The 18,461-nt window shown below is 54.3% G+C and overlaps 1 protein-coding gene across 7 annotated transcripts; it reads left to right on the top strand.

Annotated features, from left to right (window-relative positions):
• Positions 1–2,162: 2,162 nt before the first annotated feature.
• BRAT1 (BRCA1 associated ATM activator 1) lies at positions 2,163–17,998 on the top strand. Of its 7 annotated transcripts, none has more exons than XM_024763521.1 (16): positions 2,163–2,360; positions 3,021–3,208; positions 3,292–3,434; positions 6,980–7,134; positions 9,111–9,258; positions 9,761–10,133; positions 10,413–10,526; positions 10,705–10,848; positions 11,588–11,679; positions 12,386–12,504; positions 12,578–12,764; positions 12,992–13,065; positions 14,114–14,216; positions 14,337–14,435; positions 14,615–14,790; positions 15,114–17,998. In XM_024763521.1, the coding sequence occupies exons 3-16, from the start codon at positions 3,308–3,310 to the stop codon at positions 15,810–15,812; spliced, it is 2,610 nt and encodes an 869-aa protein (XP_024619289.1). In that variant the 5' UTR covers positions 2,163–2,360; positions 3,021–3,208; positions 3,292–3,307; the 3' UTR covers positions 15,813–17,998. The 7 variants fall into 7 exon arrangements, with proteins under 7 accessions (XP_024619289.1, XP_024619290.1, XP_024619291.1 ...); XM_024763522.1 differs by having other exon boundaries at positions 2,163–2,400; positions 3,072–3,208; XM_024763523.1 differs by having other exon boundaries at positions 2,163–2,400; positions 9,114–9,258.
• The last annotated feature ends 463 nt before the right edge of the window (positions 17,999–18,461 follow it).

Below are 18,461 nucleotides of genomic sequence, written 5' to 3'. Positions count from 1 at the left end.
GGGCCGACAGTAAGCGTGCTCTGGGAGCCCCGGCGGGTCGACAGGCTGCGCGTCCAGAGTGTGGGGCGGAGAGCGGGGCGGAGCTGGAACAGTCCAGCCGCCGCCGAGACTGCAATGTGAACCTGTGCACTAGTCACCAGAGCCGGATAGTAATATTTATTAGGTTAACGATGAAAGGGACAAGGGGCTTCTGCGGTGTCCACAGTCTGCCAGCTCTGAACGCCTGGCATTCGGAAAACCACCTTCCTGATCTCGGTACCTTAGGCTCCAGGGCTCTGATGTAGCCACAGGACAATAAAAAATAAGAGTTTGCACTCTCTGTGTTCAGTGTGCGCCATGAAGATCTTTAGGTGAGTTGGGCTGCAAAGTTTATTTAAATTATTAGCAAGTATAACCTGCCCTTTCTTTTCATACAAGGGCATCTACTCTGTCCCCCTGCCCTGCTTTATTTTTCCAGCCCCCTGGCCTTTATGATCTACAAGAACTTCCCATGTCTAGCATGTAAGCTCTCTGGGGCAGGGCTGTGTTTTGTTCACGGCTGTATCTCTCTCCTTTGGAACAGGGTCTGGCACATAGTAGGTGCTCAATCAATAGGTATTTGGTGCCCGGCAAGTCATAACTTCTCTGTGCCTGTGTCCTCAAATAGAAATTGGAGAAAAGCGTTGTGGTGAGGATCAAATGAGTCAGTATCTCTAAACTGCTAAGTGCAGTTGCCGGTTCCAGAGTGAGCGCAGTGTGACAGTGTTAGTACGCTGTTATGAGGTGAACAAATGAATGAGTCTCCACACAGGGTAGCGTGGTGTAGCAGGAGGAATGCCTGGCAGGTTATTACTGTTCGAATTCTAACACCACCAATTCTTATGAGTCCATGACCCTCGTTTCTTCGGTCTCCTCATCTGTACGACAAAGTGGGTGAGCCACACGGCGGTCGGACGCTGTCTCCCCGCAAGCTGGTTAGCGCTCAGGAGCACAGGTTTAGTAGTTTCACCATCGTCTCCTTGTCTGCAAAGTAGAAACAGTTTCAGGGCTTTTGTGGGCACTAAAGGAGAAAACAGCTAAAATTCAGCATGGTGCCTGGCACAAGGTGAGCACCTCAAAAAAACGAGCTACCAGGTAACGCTTTGCCGCTGGTCCAATTACTTGAATGGTATTTTAAATGGCAAAATTTTATTTGTTCTGAAATTATCCCCTTCACTCATTGGCGCTTCTCTGCTCTGTGAAGCCCTGTTTCCGGAGTGGTGTCAGGTACAGTCTGTACCCCAAGTTCTGGTTCCCTATTTACACCTTCCCTGATGGATCCTAAAAGAAACCACATTCTCTCCTCTGAGCTGCCACCAGAGTCGTTTATAAAAGGTGAATCTTACCAGGCCTCTCACCTTCTTAACTTCTATCTGCTTCCTCGGGGTATCATTCACGTGGCAGACAAGTGCTTTCAGGATCTAACCTACCTATGCGCCAGTATCTCTTGCTCCTCTCCTGGGGCTCCGCAAACCCCCTGCCCTTCCTGCATCTGTTGTTTCACTTACTTTCTCTTAGTTACAGACGGTTCCAGAATTTCCATGCTTCCACTTACAGTGTTTTGACTTTACAATGCTGCAAAAGCGATACATATTCAGTAGAAACCGTACTTCAAATTTGGAATTTTGATCTTCTCCCATGCTGCCGATATGCGGTAGGTAGGATCCTTTCTCATGACGCTGGGCTGCGGCGGCGAGCCGCAGCTCCCAGACAACCACGCAATCACAAGGGTAAAAAACCATCCACTTACAGCCATTCTGTACCCAGACAACCATCCTGTTTTTCACTTTCAGTACAGTATTCCATCAATTACATGACATATTCAACGCTTTATTATAAAATAGGCTTTGAGTTAGATGATTTTGCCCAACTGTAGGCTAATGGAATTGTTCTGAGCAAGTTTTAGGTAGGTTACACTAAGCTATGATGTTGGGTGGCTTAGGGGCATTAAATGCATTTTGGACTTACAAACGGGACGAAACCCCATTCCGAGCGGAGGAAGATCTGTCCACTACGCTACTGGCGCTTTGCTTCGCTTGCCCGCCCAGACACGTGGTCCTTTGGCCGGCGAGGCCACGCCCCTTCACGCATAGCCACGCCCCTTCCGCCGAAAGCCCTGCCTTCCGGGCGCAAAGCCTGCCGGATCCTCGAGCACGTACCTGCGAGCGTCCCGCTGGGGGCGGGTGAGTGGATTCATTCGGCGGCGGCCTGTCCTTCTCAGCCTGAGCTCGTTCCCCGAGCCTGGGCCCTCTGGGCTCTCGGAGTCACCTCCAGGACGATTTCACGGTTCCCCACGCCCGCCGTTCCCGTCCTCGCCCCCTCCAAGCCCGGCAGGTCGCACGGTACGGGGCGGGGCCTGCAGCGGTGACGGACGCGAAGCGGGTGAGGCGCGCGCCAGGGAAGGCGTCGCGGTCGCTGTGGCGGGCCCCGCGGGGTCGGGGTTCGGGGCCCGGGACCAGGGCCGGAGAGCAGCCGGGGGGCCGCTTGCGTGGCCCGGGCTGGGCCCCGGCATCACCGCGGCCGCCGGCCTGGCGTCCTCAGCGGGGTCCACAGGGAGGGCGCCTTGCGCAAGGACTTAGCCTGGCCAGGGATGGACAGACAGACGCCCCAGCCCTGGCAGGCCTGCTCCTGACCCGGCACACAGAGTCACACTGGCCACCCCACCCCCCTGCAAGAGCCCTCCCTGAGCACAGGACCGACGGGCTCCCTGGACCCTTCCCAGGCCGGACACGCGGGTCCAGTTGCCGCCCCGGGAGGAACCGGCAGTGGGCAGGGCGCCTTCCCCCCGCCCCGCGCCCCGCACACTGCTGCTGTAGGGTTTTCACACGGACCCTGGGAGGGACAGACACACACCGCCAGTCTGGACTGAGCCACTTACAACTCGCCCCGAGCCGCTCTGCCTCCTACACGTGGCCGGCCCCAGAGCGCGCACACGCCCCTCGCTCTGGCCCGCCTGCAGCCTCGCTCAGCTTCTTGCTCCCTTCGTTCTCCCCTCCCACCAGAGTCCCAGGTTGGCCGACTTTGAGCTGCTCAGGCCTCATGCTGTCCTTTAGATTCCCTTCCGTCTCCACCGCCAGAATGGAGGGCTCTGCTTGCTCTTGACGGTCTCCCGTCCCACCTGAGCTGAGGCTTTACATCCATCCCGGCAACTTGCAGTTTCCGTCTGAAGATTGTGGTCACCTGGGCCGAGGTGAGAGTTCTGGGGCCTGGGCGGGCGTGGGGACTGCCTGTGGCTAGGGCAGGCGGGGTCTGGCCCTGACAGTGCCTTTGCAGGAGCCCCAGCCTCGTCATGGACCCAGAGTGCTCCCGGCTCCTCCCTGCGCTCTGTGCCGTCCTGGCAGACCCCAGGCAGCCTGTGGCAGATGACACTTGTTTGGAGAAGCTGCTGGACTGGTTTACAGCGGTAACCGAAGCAGGTAAGGGTGAGGGTGCCGCTGCTGACTTTCCCCGGAGGCCAGAGGGTGCCGGGCTCCCCTGTCCTCGGGAAGGACTGTCTATCCGGTGTCCTTCCTTCATACCTTAAAGATTCCCCCTGGCTCTGGGGACACGGCAGGCTGAACCCAAGGGGATGATCAGGAGAGCTTGAGCTGCAGGCCGCCCGTTATTCAGGCCACGGGACAAACTTACCTTGTTTTTTTTTTGTTTTAAGAAATCGGTTTTTCTTTCTGATTATGTAAGTAATACATACTCTTTAAATAAAACTTGAACAGCACAGAGGAGTAAAGAGGAAGATTAAACCACTCCGAACATTTTTTTCTTTCCAGCCTTTTTTCTTAACACATCATAATTCTGTACTTTTCTTATAGAAATGAGGTCACACCGTAAATACAACATATCTTGCTTTTTCTCTCTTACTGTCCTAGTGGGTGTTTTCCCCACTGACACGTTGATTTTATTGACTGTATGTCAGTTTGCTCTGTGAATGGACGTTAATTTTACAGTTAGTCCACTGTTGTTAGATGTCTGTGTTTCTAATGTGTCATTATGATAAATAACGACATAGTGGCTTTCTTTGTACGTAAATCTGCTCATGTAAATGTTTGTCTGATAATTGTTTTAGTGTGGATTACATGTCATAAATTTCTGCTGTTTGTTTCTTTGGTTTACCCTGTTCTTTTACTCTCTTTTGAGTTGAATATCTAGGTCTGTCTGGTTTTCTAATAGATGCATTTAAGGCTACACATGTCTCTGCAGGTATCACTTTAGCTGCACCCTGCAAGTCTTACTATGTGGTGCTTTTGTTGTGATTTACTTCCAAATATTTCATACTTTTCATTATAATATTTCTTTATCCACAAATTATCAATATTTAGAAGGGTATCTTTAGATTCATGACATGGGGTTTTTTTCAGTCTTTTTATTACTGATTTCTAATTTATTTGGTTGGAGTTAGAAAGTATTTGTATGTTGATTCTTCTATATCTGTTGAGGCTTTTATCGTGGCGTAGTACACAGACCATTTTTGCACCTGTTCTATAGATTTCTCTACAGGATATTATTTTTTGGTATTTATAGAGTCCTCAATTGTGGCCTAGTAGTTAAATTAAAAAAAAATCTTTTTAATTGAAGTATAGCTGATTTACAGTGTTGTGTTAGTTTCTGGTGTACAGCAAAGCGATTTGTTTTTTTTTGTATGTATATACACACACACACTTTCAGAGTCTTTTCCATTATAGTTTATTTATTTATTTTTTTCATTATAGTTTATTACAAGATATTGACTCTAGCTCCCTGTGCTGTACAGTAGAACCTTGTTGTTTATTTTATATATAGTAGTTTGTATCTGCTAATCCTAAACTCCTAATTTATACACCCCCCTTCCCCTTTAGTAACCATAAGTTTGTTTTCTGTGTCTGTGAGTCTGTTTCTATTTTGTAAATAAGTTAATTTGTATCTTTTTTTTTTTTAGATTCCACATATAAGTGATACGCCATCTGTTTTTCTCTGTCTGACTTACTTCACTTAGTATGATAACCTCTGGGTCCATCCCTGTTGCTGCAAATGGCATTATTTCATCCTTTTTTATGGCTGAGTGATAGTCCATTCTACACACACACACACACCCCACATCTTTATCCATATCTGTCACTGGACACTTAGGTGGCTTCCATGTCTTGGATGTTGTAAATAGTGCTGCGATGAATTTTGGGGTGCATGTATCTTTTCGAATTATGGTTTTCTCCAGATATGTGCCCAGGAATGGGATTGCTGGATCATATGGTAACTCTATTAAAAATTATTTTTAAATAGCTTTATTTGAGATATGATTTACATATCATGAAATTGATCTATTTAAAGTGTGTAATTCAGTGGTTTTTAGTAAATTCACACAGTTTTGCCACCATCCAAAGGTTAATTTTGCAGCATTTTCATCCCCTTAGAAGAAACCTGGTATCCATTAGCAGTTAACCTCTTCCCTCCTCCCCCAGCCTGTATGTATTTTCCTCAGTGTTGTACATGGTGAAAAGAATATAGTCTCCATACTTGTTCCTTAGTTCAAGTTTACGTTGTTAAAACCTGTGATGTTCTTGCTAATTTGTTTGCTTAACTGTTTTTGAGAGATACGTGAAAATCTTAAACGAAGATGGTGGATTCAACAATTTCTGTTTGAAATTCTGTCTTTTTTCCCCCTTTGTATATTTTGAAGTTAGGTTAGGTATGTACAGTCTTAGACTGTTCTATCTTCCAGGGTTTGGCTGTTTGAGCAATGACTTTCTTTCTAAAGCTCTGACAGAGCTTTTTCCTTTAAAGTCAGTTTTGTTTGATATTACTCTTTCTGCAGCAGCTTTTTAAAAATTACGATTTGCCAACTGTATCTTTACAGCCTTTACAAATCTGGCCTTCTGTGTTGTCACGCTTCATTGTTCCTTACACACAGTGTGAGGCTAGCCTTTGGTTCTTGATCTAGTCTGCACAGCTCTTTATTCTGATGGACAGTTTCATTTGTTTCATTTGTTGAGTTTACTGTTATATTTGAACCTATTTTTATTATATTCTTTTGTATTTAAAACATTTTTTCCATGCCTTGTTGTTGTGCCTTTTATCTCCTTTTCTGCCCCCCCCCCATTGGATTAATAAAGCTTTTGTTTCTTCAGTCTTTCTGGTTTTGAAGTGAAGTTTTGAAGCATTCCACTTACATTTTTAGGGGTTAGTCTTACGTGCAAACTGGATTGTAAAAGTTGAAAGTCAGTTAGAATCTCTGTCTTCTGCGCCAACCACGCACGGAGCCTTGGGCACTTTAACCCCAGCTCAGTCCAGTCTTCCGTGTTTTGTTGTCTGGTATTTTGATTCTGTTTCGTTTTAAACTTCTTCAAAAGTTACTTAATTTTTAAAGTCAGTGCTTTTTTAGGTTTGCCCACAATGTTTTTGGTTTCTTTGATTCTTGCTTCTCTCTCCTTCACCCTGTTTTTCCCTCCTTACTGTGCCTCATTGTCCTTTCACAAGGGCCTTGCAGTGGAAGCCCTCCCAGTGTTGCCCCAGGTTTCCTCCCCCTTCGCCTCCCCCACCCCGTCAGTGCTTTGGAATGACAGAGCAGTTGCCTATAGACGTTTTAGATGCCACATCTGGAAAAGAATGCCTGTTCCTTTGTGCTTCTCGCTTTCGTATTCTCAGTTTAAGAGAAAAGTATCCGTTGGAGAGGTGAAAATTGTCCTCTGCTCTAATTTGCATTTCTTTTTCGTAATCAGCAAGGCAGAATATCTTTCGTGGTTTGCTGGCCGTTTGTATATTCTGTCCCAGTCCCTTGCCTGTTGTTAAGGTATTGGCTTTCTATTTTGTCCCCCCCATTGAATTAAAGTTATGGATCCTTCGTGGCAGTTGTTGCAACGATTTCCTCTCGGTTGGACTGCTGAGTCTAATAGCCTGAGAGAAAGGGAGTCTGGGGGTTGCCAGAAGAATGGTCCCTTAGGGAGGCATGCGCTGTGCCCCTGGTAACATGCTTCCCGGCTGGGCCTGTCTCCAGGGTCCAGTCTCCTGTTACTACAGGAAAATCCCTGCCTGGTAGAGCTGCTGTTCCACGTGTTGAAATCCCAGGACCTAAGTTCCAGAATCCTCTCCTTCTCACTCCGCCTCGCAGGGATATTTGCAGCCCAGGAAGACTGCTTCCAGTATCTTCAGGTGAGCCTGGGTCCTCCCACCTGAGTGACCCACCTTCTCCTGCAGGTACACAAAGCACTGGTGGCTGTCATGACCCCTGAGTCTCTGAAGCTTGTTTTGCCCCCATGTCTTGACGTGTACCGCAAGGTTTTTATTCCTGAGTGTAGTTCTCCTTTGAAGAACTGACCAGGAATGATGTTGGGGTGAACGGTGAACATTTTAAAATACGGCAGAGCTGGGGCTGGCTCTCTGCCCTGGTGCTGCCCTTCATGGGTGTTCCTCAGTTCAGCAGTGCAGGCTCCAGGGACCCAGCCCACACCAGCTCGCTGTGGGACAGGCTTCCCAGGAAATGACTTCATGTGTGATAATCCACCCATACCTCTGGTGCTTTGCAGTTGGTAGAACACCTCAGTTTACAAAATCACATTCATGTTATCCTGGGCGCCCTGGCCAGTAAGCAGGTCAGGAGTCTTCATCTTTCTCCTGGATTAGGAGACAGTGAAGGCTCAATATAAGAATCCCACAGAGCTGGCAGAGCTCGCACTAGACCCTGAAGAGTCGCACTGTCGAATGCTCTGTTACACCACCTGTTTCTCTGAAAGTAAATCCTCAGTCCCAATCAGATGGCCTTCCCCAACTTCGTTGATTTCCTGAGTACTTCCCAGTTCCCGTCTCTACTTCTCCATGGCCTCCTCTTCCTTCCCAAGGTTGACCATGGCTTTAGAGGCTTAGAAGGCCACTGACTCCCCTTCAGTCTGGTGGTCGGCCCCCCTGCACGTGGGGACGAGGGACACGGGCAGGTTCGGGCTCTGATCGCAGTGGAAGGTTGCTTTCTGTCCTGGGCCCGTGGCACTGGCTTGGGCTCCTGTTCCCTTTTCACCTGGCCCTTCACAGCCTCCCAGGGGGTCTGGCAGCCCTAAGGGCCCTTCAGCAGCCGGATGCTCACCAGTAGACGGTTCCTGGGCAGCGGACCTGTGGGCAGACTGCCTGAGGCAGGGGGCTGAGCCTTGTACCTTCCCGTTGGCTGCGAGCTGCCCCCAGGGAGAGGCTGCAGCTCTGGGGGCGCATTTCGGTGATGCGAGATCCCACAGAGGGCCTGCCCTGTGAGCTGCCGCCTCCAGCAACACCCCTCAAGGCCTCGAGGCCACTGCGGAGTTAGAGTCATACTTGAGTGATTGGAAGTGTGTCTCCGAGGCCCTGTGGTCCCTTACCCTGGAGTCTGAGATGACTTGAGGGTGGGGACCAGCATTTTATTGTCAAGATAGACGAGGCTCAGAGCTAGTAGCTACACCAGTGAGGGGCTCCGTTGGTAAGAGGCAGCCCCCGAGTTTCCCACTCATTGGCACCCTGTAGTGAGCAAGCACCTTGTGCACGCGGCAGCAGATCAGGACAATGCGTTACTGTCCTGTGGACGTCCACGAGCAGGTGGGGATCGAGCGGGGAGTTAGCCATGCCTGCTGACGGGGCGGGGTGGTCAGCTTCGTAGGGGCAGTGGTCTTGCAGCCGGGTTGTAAGGGGTTTGAGCAGGTGTATGGGGGGGTGTGCTGGGGGATCCAGGGTAGGGGACACCCGGAGGAGGGCAGCTGCCCTGGAGGGCCCTGAGTGCCAAGCACAAGAGCCCAGTAGGCCGTGGAGCCCTTTGGGGTCCTTGAGCGCAGCGTGTCATGGTCAGGGGGGCCGTTGGCGTTGCAGTTGGTGGGCTGTTTGGGGGAAAGGTTTCTGAAGTGAACTGTGACAGGGTTGATGAGGCTTCATGTAAAACCCAGTTCTCCCTTCCGAAATTCTGTCCCCTGTTAGGCACAGTTGGCAGTGCTGTGGCTGCCATCGGTCTGCTCTGGTGGCCACCTGCCACCTTTCACAGGCTCTTTGTGTCGGCCGCTCACAAGAAAATCCCCCAAAGAAGTGCCTCGACCAGCTGTGAACGATAGAAAAGCCATCTCTGATGTGGGGTCCCCTGGGAACTTGCTCAGGTCCCCACTTCCTTCTCTGCTTCCCAGCAGGGGGAGCTGCTGCCCATGCTCTTTGGGGAGGTGGGCCCCCTCGGAGGAGCGGCCTGGACGGCCCCCGCTGTGCGCAGCGGCTGGATCCAGGGCCTGCGCACCCTGGCACAGCATCCTAGCGCCCTGCACTTCCTCGCCGCCTGTGGTGAGTGCCCCCGTCTGCCCTGCCTTCCGCCTCTGCCCTTGCCGTGCCTGATGCTCTGCGGCTCCTGGGAAATCACCGCACATTGCTGGGTCTCTTCCTCTGAACATGAAAGTGGCTGTGGTATCATAGAGCTGTTGTGAGGAACATTCGGGGTCTCCAAGGGTTGGAGGACCCTCAAGGGTGTACGGTGTCCTGTGGCTTGTAGGTGAGACCCAGCAGTTGGGGTGGCTTTGAAACTGACGAGAAGAATCCCAAGTGGCCAGGGTTCTAAAGCCCCTCGCCCTGTGAACCCTCCATTCTGATTCCATTGCCTCTGAGTAGCGGGGAGGCTGGGCCTCTGACAGTGCCTCCGCATTGGGTGGTTTCCGAGTTCTGTCCGTGAGGGTCTGAAGTCCAGTGGTTGAAGCTGCTCAGTGGTTTCAGCGTCTCTGCTGTCACCATGGACTCTGTTCCAGCTGAACCCTGTTTCTCTCCCCACCCGTTGTCCCTCCCCGCCCCCCAGGTGCAGTTGACACCATCTTCTCCCTGCAGGGAGATCCCAGCCTGTTTGTGGCCTCGGCAGCCGGGCAGCTCCTGGTGCACATTCTAGACTTGGTGATGCGGGGCCCGGCCGAGGGCCGCCGCAGTCCGCAGGCTTGTGACTGGCCAGCATGTGCCCAGAAGATCGTGGGTCACATCGAAGACTCCCTGTGCTCCACAGATATCCCCCAGGTCACACAGGCCCTGAGTGTCCTGACCACTGCGTTCGGGCACTGCCACGGCCTTTGGACGCAAGGCCTTTGGGTGCGGCTGAGCCCCCTCGTGGCCCGCCTGCTCGAGAAAGACCCTGTCCCAGCCTCACACTCGCTCGTGGATCTCCTCCTCAGCGTGGCCCGGTCAGGCCCCCAGGGCGCAGCTGGTGGGGTGGGCAGGAGGTGGGGCTTGTTTTCTTCGGGAAGTCTTGGGGCAGCCATCACACCTGGGCCACATCTCCCTGGCTGCCCGAGAACTCTGCCTCGAGTAGAGGGGACACCAGAGGGGGTCTGGAAGCCCGCACACCTGGGAAAGGCCTTCCGTCTCAGCCGGCACACCCAGCCCAGGCCACGGCGGCCCCCTGGGCACGGTGTGGGCTGGACGGGGGAATGACGTTCTCTTCCTGGGCTCCTCCTCTGCAGTTCTGCGCCGAGCTCTGACCGTGACCTGTGGGAGACTTTGGCCCAGACTCTGAGCCACTTGAGCCCCACACAGGCAGGGCCTCTGGCTTTGGGGATCCTGAAACTGCAGGACTGGTAAGGATTGGGGTTCATGTTGAGTGAGGCAGGCAGAGAGGTCAGGGAACTTCAGGGGAGCTCCTGAAACCAGAGATCAGTCAGAGGCGGCTGGCTGGGGCGTGGCCGGGCGGTCCGTGGGTTGTCACCAAGGTGTTGGTGCAGGCTCCGGCTTCTGCATTTTCTGGTGGTGGGATAGCTTTATTCACAGGCTCCCCAAAGATAGAAGAGACTCTTGGAGCAGCCCTGCTCAGAGCAGGGCTGGGTTCATACTCAGGACCTGCTCAGCTGCCTTCTGCCACCTCCCCAGTGGCCTCACCTTGTGGATCCTGGGCCACCCTGTGTGCGTGCCACTGTGGGGGGGCGCGTACTAGGGGCTGTGGGACGGTGGAGGGGGACCCGGTAGACAGGAGTGACAGGACAGATTCCCAGAGGGAGAGAGATGTGCGCCCTGCCAGGAAGGGGGTGTGGGGTCCGGAGAGGTGGGGAGGAAGAGAAATCATTCCAGGGTTTCGGGCGGACTAGAGCCGGTCTTGGCCCAGGTCTGGGGTGAAAGTGGGCACAGGGCGCTGGGGATACGATGCAAGCCTGGCTCTGGGCTCCAGGGTCTCCAGATGTTCAGAGAGAGGGAGTGGTCTGAAGGGAGAGGGAAGGATTGGGCAGCTGGCTTGGAGGGAGAGCTCTGTACCAGCTTGGCCTCCCAACCACCCTGGGCCCCAGCACGTCGGCGAGAGGCGAGACCATGTTCTGGAACGTAGGAAAGGATATCTCAGCATTGGGAGTACTTCCAGGAGCTGGGGCATCCCATCCCTTTGGCCCTGAGCAGGCACCGCCCATCGGAGTGGGTGTGGCCAGGCCTTCCCCAGGCTCTTCCTGGGGCCTGGGTGGCGCTCTCGCAGCTCCTTCGAGTCCCCTGCCAGTGGTGTGAGTGCTGGTCACAGTGCTTACAGGGAGGCTGTTTCTCAAGGGGGTGTCCAGATCCCCAGCACTGACCCCTTTGGCCCAGACTTGCTGGGGATATTAGGAGGATAGCCAGCTTGCCTGAGGGTGGGGGCAGCCCTCATCGTGTCCTCTGTCCTCAGTCCACAGGTGCTGAGGACCCAGGCCTTTGGCATCCTCCTCCAGCCCCTGGCCTGTGTCCTGGAAGCTGCTGCTCAGGCCCCTGGACCCCCAGGTAGGCTGCTTGGGAACGGTGGGCAGGTGCAGGAAGGCAGGACCCTGGGGTCCTGAGAATGTCCTTGGGGCCAGGGTGGGCTGATGGGCAGCGGGGCACCTGGCTTGCCACCCCACCTAAGAGTGGAGGTGGCTGCGGTGTAGCCTGCCGTCCCAGGTGTGACTGCTACTCACGTCCCCGCCTGGGAGTTCATAGGGCAGCGCTGCCCCCTGTGGGCATCAGCTGGAGTGGCCCCCAGAGCCGCTGACCCGGCAGTTGGTGGTGGTTACCGGGGGCCTGGGCTACGTGGATGGTTCCTGACCCAGAGCGGGCACACGGGCTTGGCACTCGTCCTCCCAGAAGGTCAGTTCTGTGATGGGAGAGTGAGTTTCCTCGCTGAGACTTGGCTTGCTTCAGCCACACGATGGGGTGAGGATTAGAGAAGGGGGGCCAGCTGTGCCTCGGAGCCCCACGTTGAGCGTAGAGATGGGCCTCTGGCCAGCGGAAACCGGCCCAGGCATGGGCTGCAGGGAGAGTGCGACTGCTCGAGAGCCCTGCACACAGGTTCAGACCTCAGCTCCGGCCGGCTGGACGCCACCCTGGACGAGCCAGCTGCTCGGAACCTCCGGGCCTGGTCTCTGGTATGAAGCAGTGACCAGCGGCAAGGCCTGCAGTGGCCACACAGGAGGTGCCCGCTAACCAGGAGCTGTTTCTGGTCGCCCTCTAGGCTTGCTGGAGGGGGCTGCAGCTGACTCGATGATGGTGGACACGCTCCTCTCCTCCAAGTCGGCCTGTGTGGGTCTCCTGTGCTGTGCTCTGGCCCACCTGGGGCTGCTGCAGCCGCTGGTAGGTACGGCCCGGCCCAGTCCACACTGGCAGTGGGACTTGTGGCCTGCACTGACCTTCCGTCCTCCCCCAGCCCCAGCGGCCCTCACCCTGGCCGCAGGCGCCCCTGCTTGGGGCTGCGGTGACAATACTGCGGCTCTGCAGTGGCTCGGCGGCCCCCACCTCCGACGTGGGCGGCCGTCTCTGTGCGATCCTGGTGGGCTGTGGCCGGGTCCAGCGGGCTGCCCTGGATTTCCTGGGGGCGCTGTCTCAGGGGACCGGTGAGTGAGAATGTTTTCTCTTGCACAGCTCGGGTGTTGGGCGAGCCCCACAGCTGCTCAGAGACGTCCCAAGACTGCTGTCCTCTGCATGTCTCCTCTGGGGCAGGGGCTGGGATTCAGCTGACCGATGGGTTCTGTCCCCTGTTTTCCTTGGGTTGCCACACTTGTGGGCTGGGGAGGCCCCAGGGTAGGAGGTTGGGTGCTTCAGCCATCCACGTCTGTCTCAGGCCCTCAAGAGTTGGTGACGCAGGTGTTTTCCGTCCTCCTGGAGTACCTCGTGAGCCCTGAGTCCAGCTCCATGGTACACACACAGGGTGCAGGGTGGAGGGAAGGGGAGGGGGAGGAAGGCAGAGGCAGGGCACCCCTGCAGGCCTCTCTGGGGCCAGAATTGCCTCTTTTTTTTTTTTTAATAATTAATTTTAAAATTCTGGCTGTTGCTGCATGCGGGCTTTCTTTCTCTACTTGTGGCGAGCAGGGGCTACTCTTAGTTGCGGCGCACGGGCTTTTCATTGCGGTGGCTTCTCCTGTTGTGGAGCACGGGCTCTAGGTGCAGTGGGCTTCAGCAGTTGTGGCTCGCAGGCTCAGTAGTTGTGGCTCGCGGACTCTAGAGCACAGGCTCAATAGCTGTGACGCACGGGCTTAGTTGCTCCACGGCATGTGGGATCTTCCCGGACCAGGGCTCGAACCCGTGCCCCCTGCATTGGCAGGCGGGTTCTTAACCACTGCGCCACCAGGGAAGTCCCCAGAATTGCTTCTTAAAGTGAGTTTCAAGGGGCAGGCAGCTGCACAGGGTTTGGCCCAGGGCCTGGCATTGGTGGAGATTGAGCGAGGGGTCGTCGGGCTGTGGAAAGCAGGGAGAGGATCCAGTCTTACAGGGAATTCTCCATGAGAGATGTAAACTAGAACCAGGTGGACCTTACGCCTGGGGTCCCAACTCTCATTGAGGTTTCCTGCAAATCTCCCTGTTCTCGTAGCCCCGAGGTTGAGTCATGCTCTGGGGGTGCAGGAATAGCATGTGTACTGAGCAGGCAGTGGGGAGATTGGATGATAAGCCTGGCAGATTCCGGGGCTTTCAGGAAAAGGTGCCGTGGGTAGTTCCTGCTGTTTTGGTGCAGGAGTTTCATTTCCTCGGTAGTGGGGCTTCCTGACAAGAGCTGGCCTCTCCTTTTCTCTCTCTCTAGTCTTGGATGCCAGTCGGCCACTTCCAGAGGCTTCTGCCTCATAAAAATGAAGTCCGGTGTTCCCCGTCCCCATGTATCCCGTCCCCATCTTACACCCCAGGGCGGGGAAGGGGGCAGGCGGGCCAGCTCACCCCTCCTGGCCCTGCAGCCCCACTCTTCCCGCTCCAGGTTCTGAAGAAGGCCTTCCAGGCCACACTCAGGTGGCTCCTGAGCTCACCCAAGACCCCCGGCTGCTGCGACCTGGACCCCCACACCCAGCTGTTCCTCAGAGGTGATCCCAGCCCCTCCCAGGGGTGAACTGAGGGAGGAGCAGGGATGGAGGCGACTGGGGGCTGGGTGGGAGGCAGGGTGGACATGGCCCGGGCCCTCTGAACCGTTCCTCCTGCCCCAGAGCTGCTTCCTGTGCTCCAGAAGCGCCTGTGCAGCCCCTGCTGGGAGGTAAGGGACTCAGTCCTCGAGTTCCTGACCCAAATGACCAGACACTGCGGAGGTGAGTGCAGGGCGCAGCGCCGGGGGCTGGGGTCCCTGTGGGAGGGCTGGCCTGGCCTTGGCACACCGTTGTCCCCAGGTAGTTGGGAACTCGGGCTACCTAGGCTGCCTTTGGGGAGGGAGGAGAGGCTGTGGATTCAGCTTTCGGTCATAGCTGGTTGTGGCTGCTTGGACCCCCAGGGCAGGCCGGCTTCAGACAAGCGCTCCTTGCTTCAGAGGTGCCCGAGCTCACCAAGCAGCTTCTGCGAGACCCTGAGAGTTACGTCCGTGCGAGTGCAGTGACCGCCACAGGGCAGTTGTCTAGCTGGGGGCTGTGTGCCACCCCTGCCATCCCTGAGTGCCCAGGGGCTCAGCAGGTAGGAGGCAGTGGGTCCTGTGGCCGTGCGCCCACCTGGCGGCTGTCCTGATGCCAGGGTGGAGTGGGTCTGCCGCCCAGGGGTGGCATTCGGGGTCGGGCGTGTCCTCTGAATCTCCGGCTCCGCTTCCTGGAAGCCCTGTCACTTGGGCACGGCCACCCCTGTTTGACGGTGGGCAGATGGGGGGCTGAAGGGCACATCGCCTGAAGGAAGCCGAGCATGGCAGGGGGCCCTCATGGGGGTTCTCCCTGCTGCACCCCGAGCCCGTCAGCGGGAACTTGACTTCCCTGGTCCCTCCACCCTCTTCCCACTCTGTCCTCCAGGAGAGCCTGCTCGTGGAGCTTCTGCACATCCTCTCCACAGACTCGGAGGGCTTCCCCCGGAGGGCCGTCATGCAGGTCTTCACTGAGTGGCTGAGGGATGGCCATGCTGACGTAGCTGAAGACGCAGAGCGGTTTGTGGCTGGAGTGCTCCAGGCGGCGAGCAGGGACTTGGACTGGGAGGTGCGAGCCCAGGGCCTCGAGCTGGCACTGGTGTTCCTGGAGCAGTTGCTGGGTCAGCGCGGCTCCCACTGTCCCTATGCCGTGGCCCTGCCCGAGACAGCCCCACCTGGCGTGCTGGACCAGGCCCTGCAGGTGCTCTGCCGTGTGCAGCTCTTTGAGTTTGCCTTCCGTGCCTTGTTTGACTGTGACCGACCTGTGGCCCAGAAGTCCTGTGATCTCCTCCTATTCCTGAGGGCCAAGGCTGCTCCCTGTGGCAGCTCGCAGGAGGCGGGGGACAGTCCCAACGTGGCCTCTGTGGAGGCCACCCTGCAGAGATGGCAGGCAGGTGAACAGGGTCAGCCCCTGGGGTACCTGGAGCCCGGGGCCGTCGTAGCTCTGCTGAGGTCTATAGACCTGGAGGGCCTTCGGGACACCCTGGCTGAGAGCAGTGACCATGTGGAGAAGAGCCCCCAGTCACTCTTGCAGGACATGCTGGCTGCCGTGGGCGTCCTCGGGGAGAATGAGGCCGACTGCTACTGACCAGCCTAGTGGCAACCTCCCCAGGACCCTGCTGCTGCACCACGTCCCTTCCTTGGGCCCTGCCATCCTGAGGGCTCTAGTCTGGCCTGGCTACACAAGGGACCCTCCAGGGAAGCCAGGACCAGGTGAGCCCAGCAAGAGAGCTGGGCATTTTGGGCAGCTCCACATTTTGATGTATTGCTGAAGAAGTGGCTTATTTTTTACTCAAAATAAGTGATTTGACGGTGCCACTGGGTCAGCACAGTGTTCTAAGACTGCCCAGGGGTAGCCCCCAGGCATGGGGGGGGCTTGGAGAAACATCTGGGGAGGGACCCTCTGCACAATGGCCACGTGCTTCCGTGGCATGGAGGGGTGGTTCCTCTGCTTGGATCCCACCATGCCCCAGGGACACCCAGGGTCAGAGAGCAAACAGCTCAGGCTGGAGAGTGTCTGGTCTTGGTCCCTGGTCCCTAACGATAGTGACCCCAGGTCTAACCAAGCCAAGTTTTCAGTCTCTGAACCCCCAGGATCAGCTTGACTTTGTAACAGTTCAGAGCTCACCATTTCAACTCACCAGGCACGTAGAGTTGCCAGTGGTAACATCAGGGGAGTTGAGCTCTGGGCTGGTACTCAGGGGACCAAACAGATGGTACACCAGCCCGAGCTCTGCCATTTCCCAGCCATGTGACCCTGGGTTGACCTGTTCCCCCATCTGTAAAATGGGAATTTTACTCTTTGCCTCCCAGAGGTAAGTGTCTCAGTGTTCTAAAGCACCCAGAACAGTCAAAGAAGAAATCTCAAGAGAAACTTTGAAATATTTTTAACTGAATGAAAAGGAAATTACAACTTACCAAAATTCGTGGGATGTAGCAGAAGCAGTGTTCAGAGGGATGTTTATAGCATTGAATGCGTATATGAGAAAAGAAGAAACATCTAAGATCAATAAACTAAGCTTCCACCTTAGGAAACTAGAAAAAGAGCAAATTCAACCCAAAGTAAGCACAAGAAAAGAAATAAAAACTAGAGCAGAAATGAATGAAATTGAAAACAGGAAATCAATAGGGGAAATCAAGTAAACCAAAAACTGGTTTTTGAACAGATCAATAAAGTCAATAGGCCCCTAGCTAGGCTAAGAAATAAAAGGGAAGACACAAATTACTAGTACCAGAAATAAAAGGGGACATCACTGCAGATCCCATGATAATTGAAAGGATAATAAAGGAACACGGAGCAACTCTGTGCCCACAAATTTGATAACCTACGTGAGATGGACTAATTCTTTGAAGGACAGTCTGCCAAACTGATACAAGAAATAGATGATCTGAGTAGGCCTGTATCTGTTAAAGAAATTGAATCCGTAATTAACAACCTTCTAAAACAGAAAGCATGAGGCCCAGGTGGTTTCACTAGTGAATTCTACAAAACATTTAAGGAAGAAATTACACCAGTCCTCTACAGTTTTCCAGAAGATAGAGCAGAGGGAATACTTCCTAACTCATTCTATGAGGCCAGCATTACCCTAATACCAAAATCAGACAAATACCCAAGAAAACTAGGAACCAGTTTCATCACAGATACAGAAGTCCTTAACAAAGTATTAGCAGATTGCATCCAACAATGTATAAAAGAATTATACACCAAGATCAAGTGGAGTTCACTTCATGTATGCAAGGCTGGTTCAACATTTGAAAATCAGAGCGATCCATCACATCAACAGGGTAAAGCAGAAAAACCACAAATCATATCAGCCGCAGGAAAGGCATTTGGCAAAACCTCTTACTATCCTCAGTTTTTAGATTGGGCTGAGAGGTGAAGACCCCACAGCCTCTGGAAAGACCCATGTCCTTTGCTGTGTCATAGAAACTTCTTGCAGGGAGAGGTGTGTACGGACAGCAGGGCACCTGTTCCTGGGAGATGCTGTGCCCTGTGGAAAGCAGCTGGTGTTGTCTCGGGCAGAATTTGCATTCTTGGTGCAGGCCTAGCAGGTCTGTCTGCTCACTCCTTCACTAAGGCCAACGCCCATCAGACGGACCTACCTGGTCAAACCCTGGCTTCACCACTTAACAGGCTGCTCTGTCCTTGGGCAGGTCATTTAATTCCGCTCAGCCTGGCCTTGTCTATAAAATGGGGATGGACCTCCCCAAGCTGTTGAGAACTGAGACATGGTGAATAAAATGCCTGACATTGTGACTTTCACAAAGAAGATAGTCAACAAGAAGGTGTTAGCTTCTTCCTTTAGTCCTTCCTCTCCCTTAACTGCTGTTCCCAAGGTTGTGTGGATCAGCCTTTTCTCTTCCTGCTCTGCCCACCTCCTCTGAGTGATTTAATTCAGTTCCCTGGCTTCACACACAACCCTCACAGACAGGACTCCTGTCAGACTTCTCTGAGCCCTGGACCTGCACGTCCAGTGCCAGTGGGTCAGCTGCACTGGGATAGGACGAGGACCCTGCACGTGTGACAACACTAAGCTGCGACACTGCCTCTCTGGTGGATTCCTGAAGTCATTTCTCACAGGGCCTCCTTCCAGCAGCCTTCCCTTCCTCTAATCTTACCCTCTCTGGCTGAAGCGATCTGTCTAAACCTGGTTATTCTCACTCCCCTGCCTAGACCCTACTGTGGCTCCCCATTGTCAACAGGCTGGCACACAAGACCCTTCAGGCTGGGCACCTG

The sequence above is a fragment of the Neophocaena asiaeorientalis genome, unplaced genomic scaffold (assembly GCF_003031525.2).
Source record: "Neophocaena asiaeorientalis asiaeorientalis breed wild unplaced genomic scaffold, Neophocaena_asiaeorientalis_V1.1 scaffold223, whole genome shotgun sequence".
NCBI lineage: Eukaryota > Metazoa > Chordata > Mammalia > Artiodactyla > Phocoenidae > Neophocaena > Neophocaena asiaeorientalis.
This window is presented reverse-complemented; position numbering and strand designations above follow the sequence as displayed.

Excerpts from the sequence above, each read along its gene's own strand:
- BRAT1 (XM_024763521.1), top strand. The coding sequence starts at position 3,308 with ATGGACCCAGAGTGCTCCCGGCTCCTCCCTGCGCTCTGTGCCGTCCTG. Across the intron at positions 10,134-10,412 it reads CTCCTCCTCAGCGTGGCCCG|TTCTGCGCCGAGCTCTGACC; the intron begins GTCAGGCCCCCA and ends CCTCCTCTGCAG. Across the intron at positions 12,765-12,991 it reads GGCGCTGTCTCAGGGGACCG|GCCCTCAAGAGTTGGTGACG; the intron begins GTGAGTGAGAAT and ends CGTCTGTCTCAG.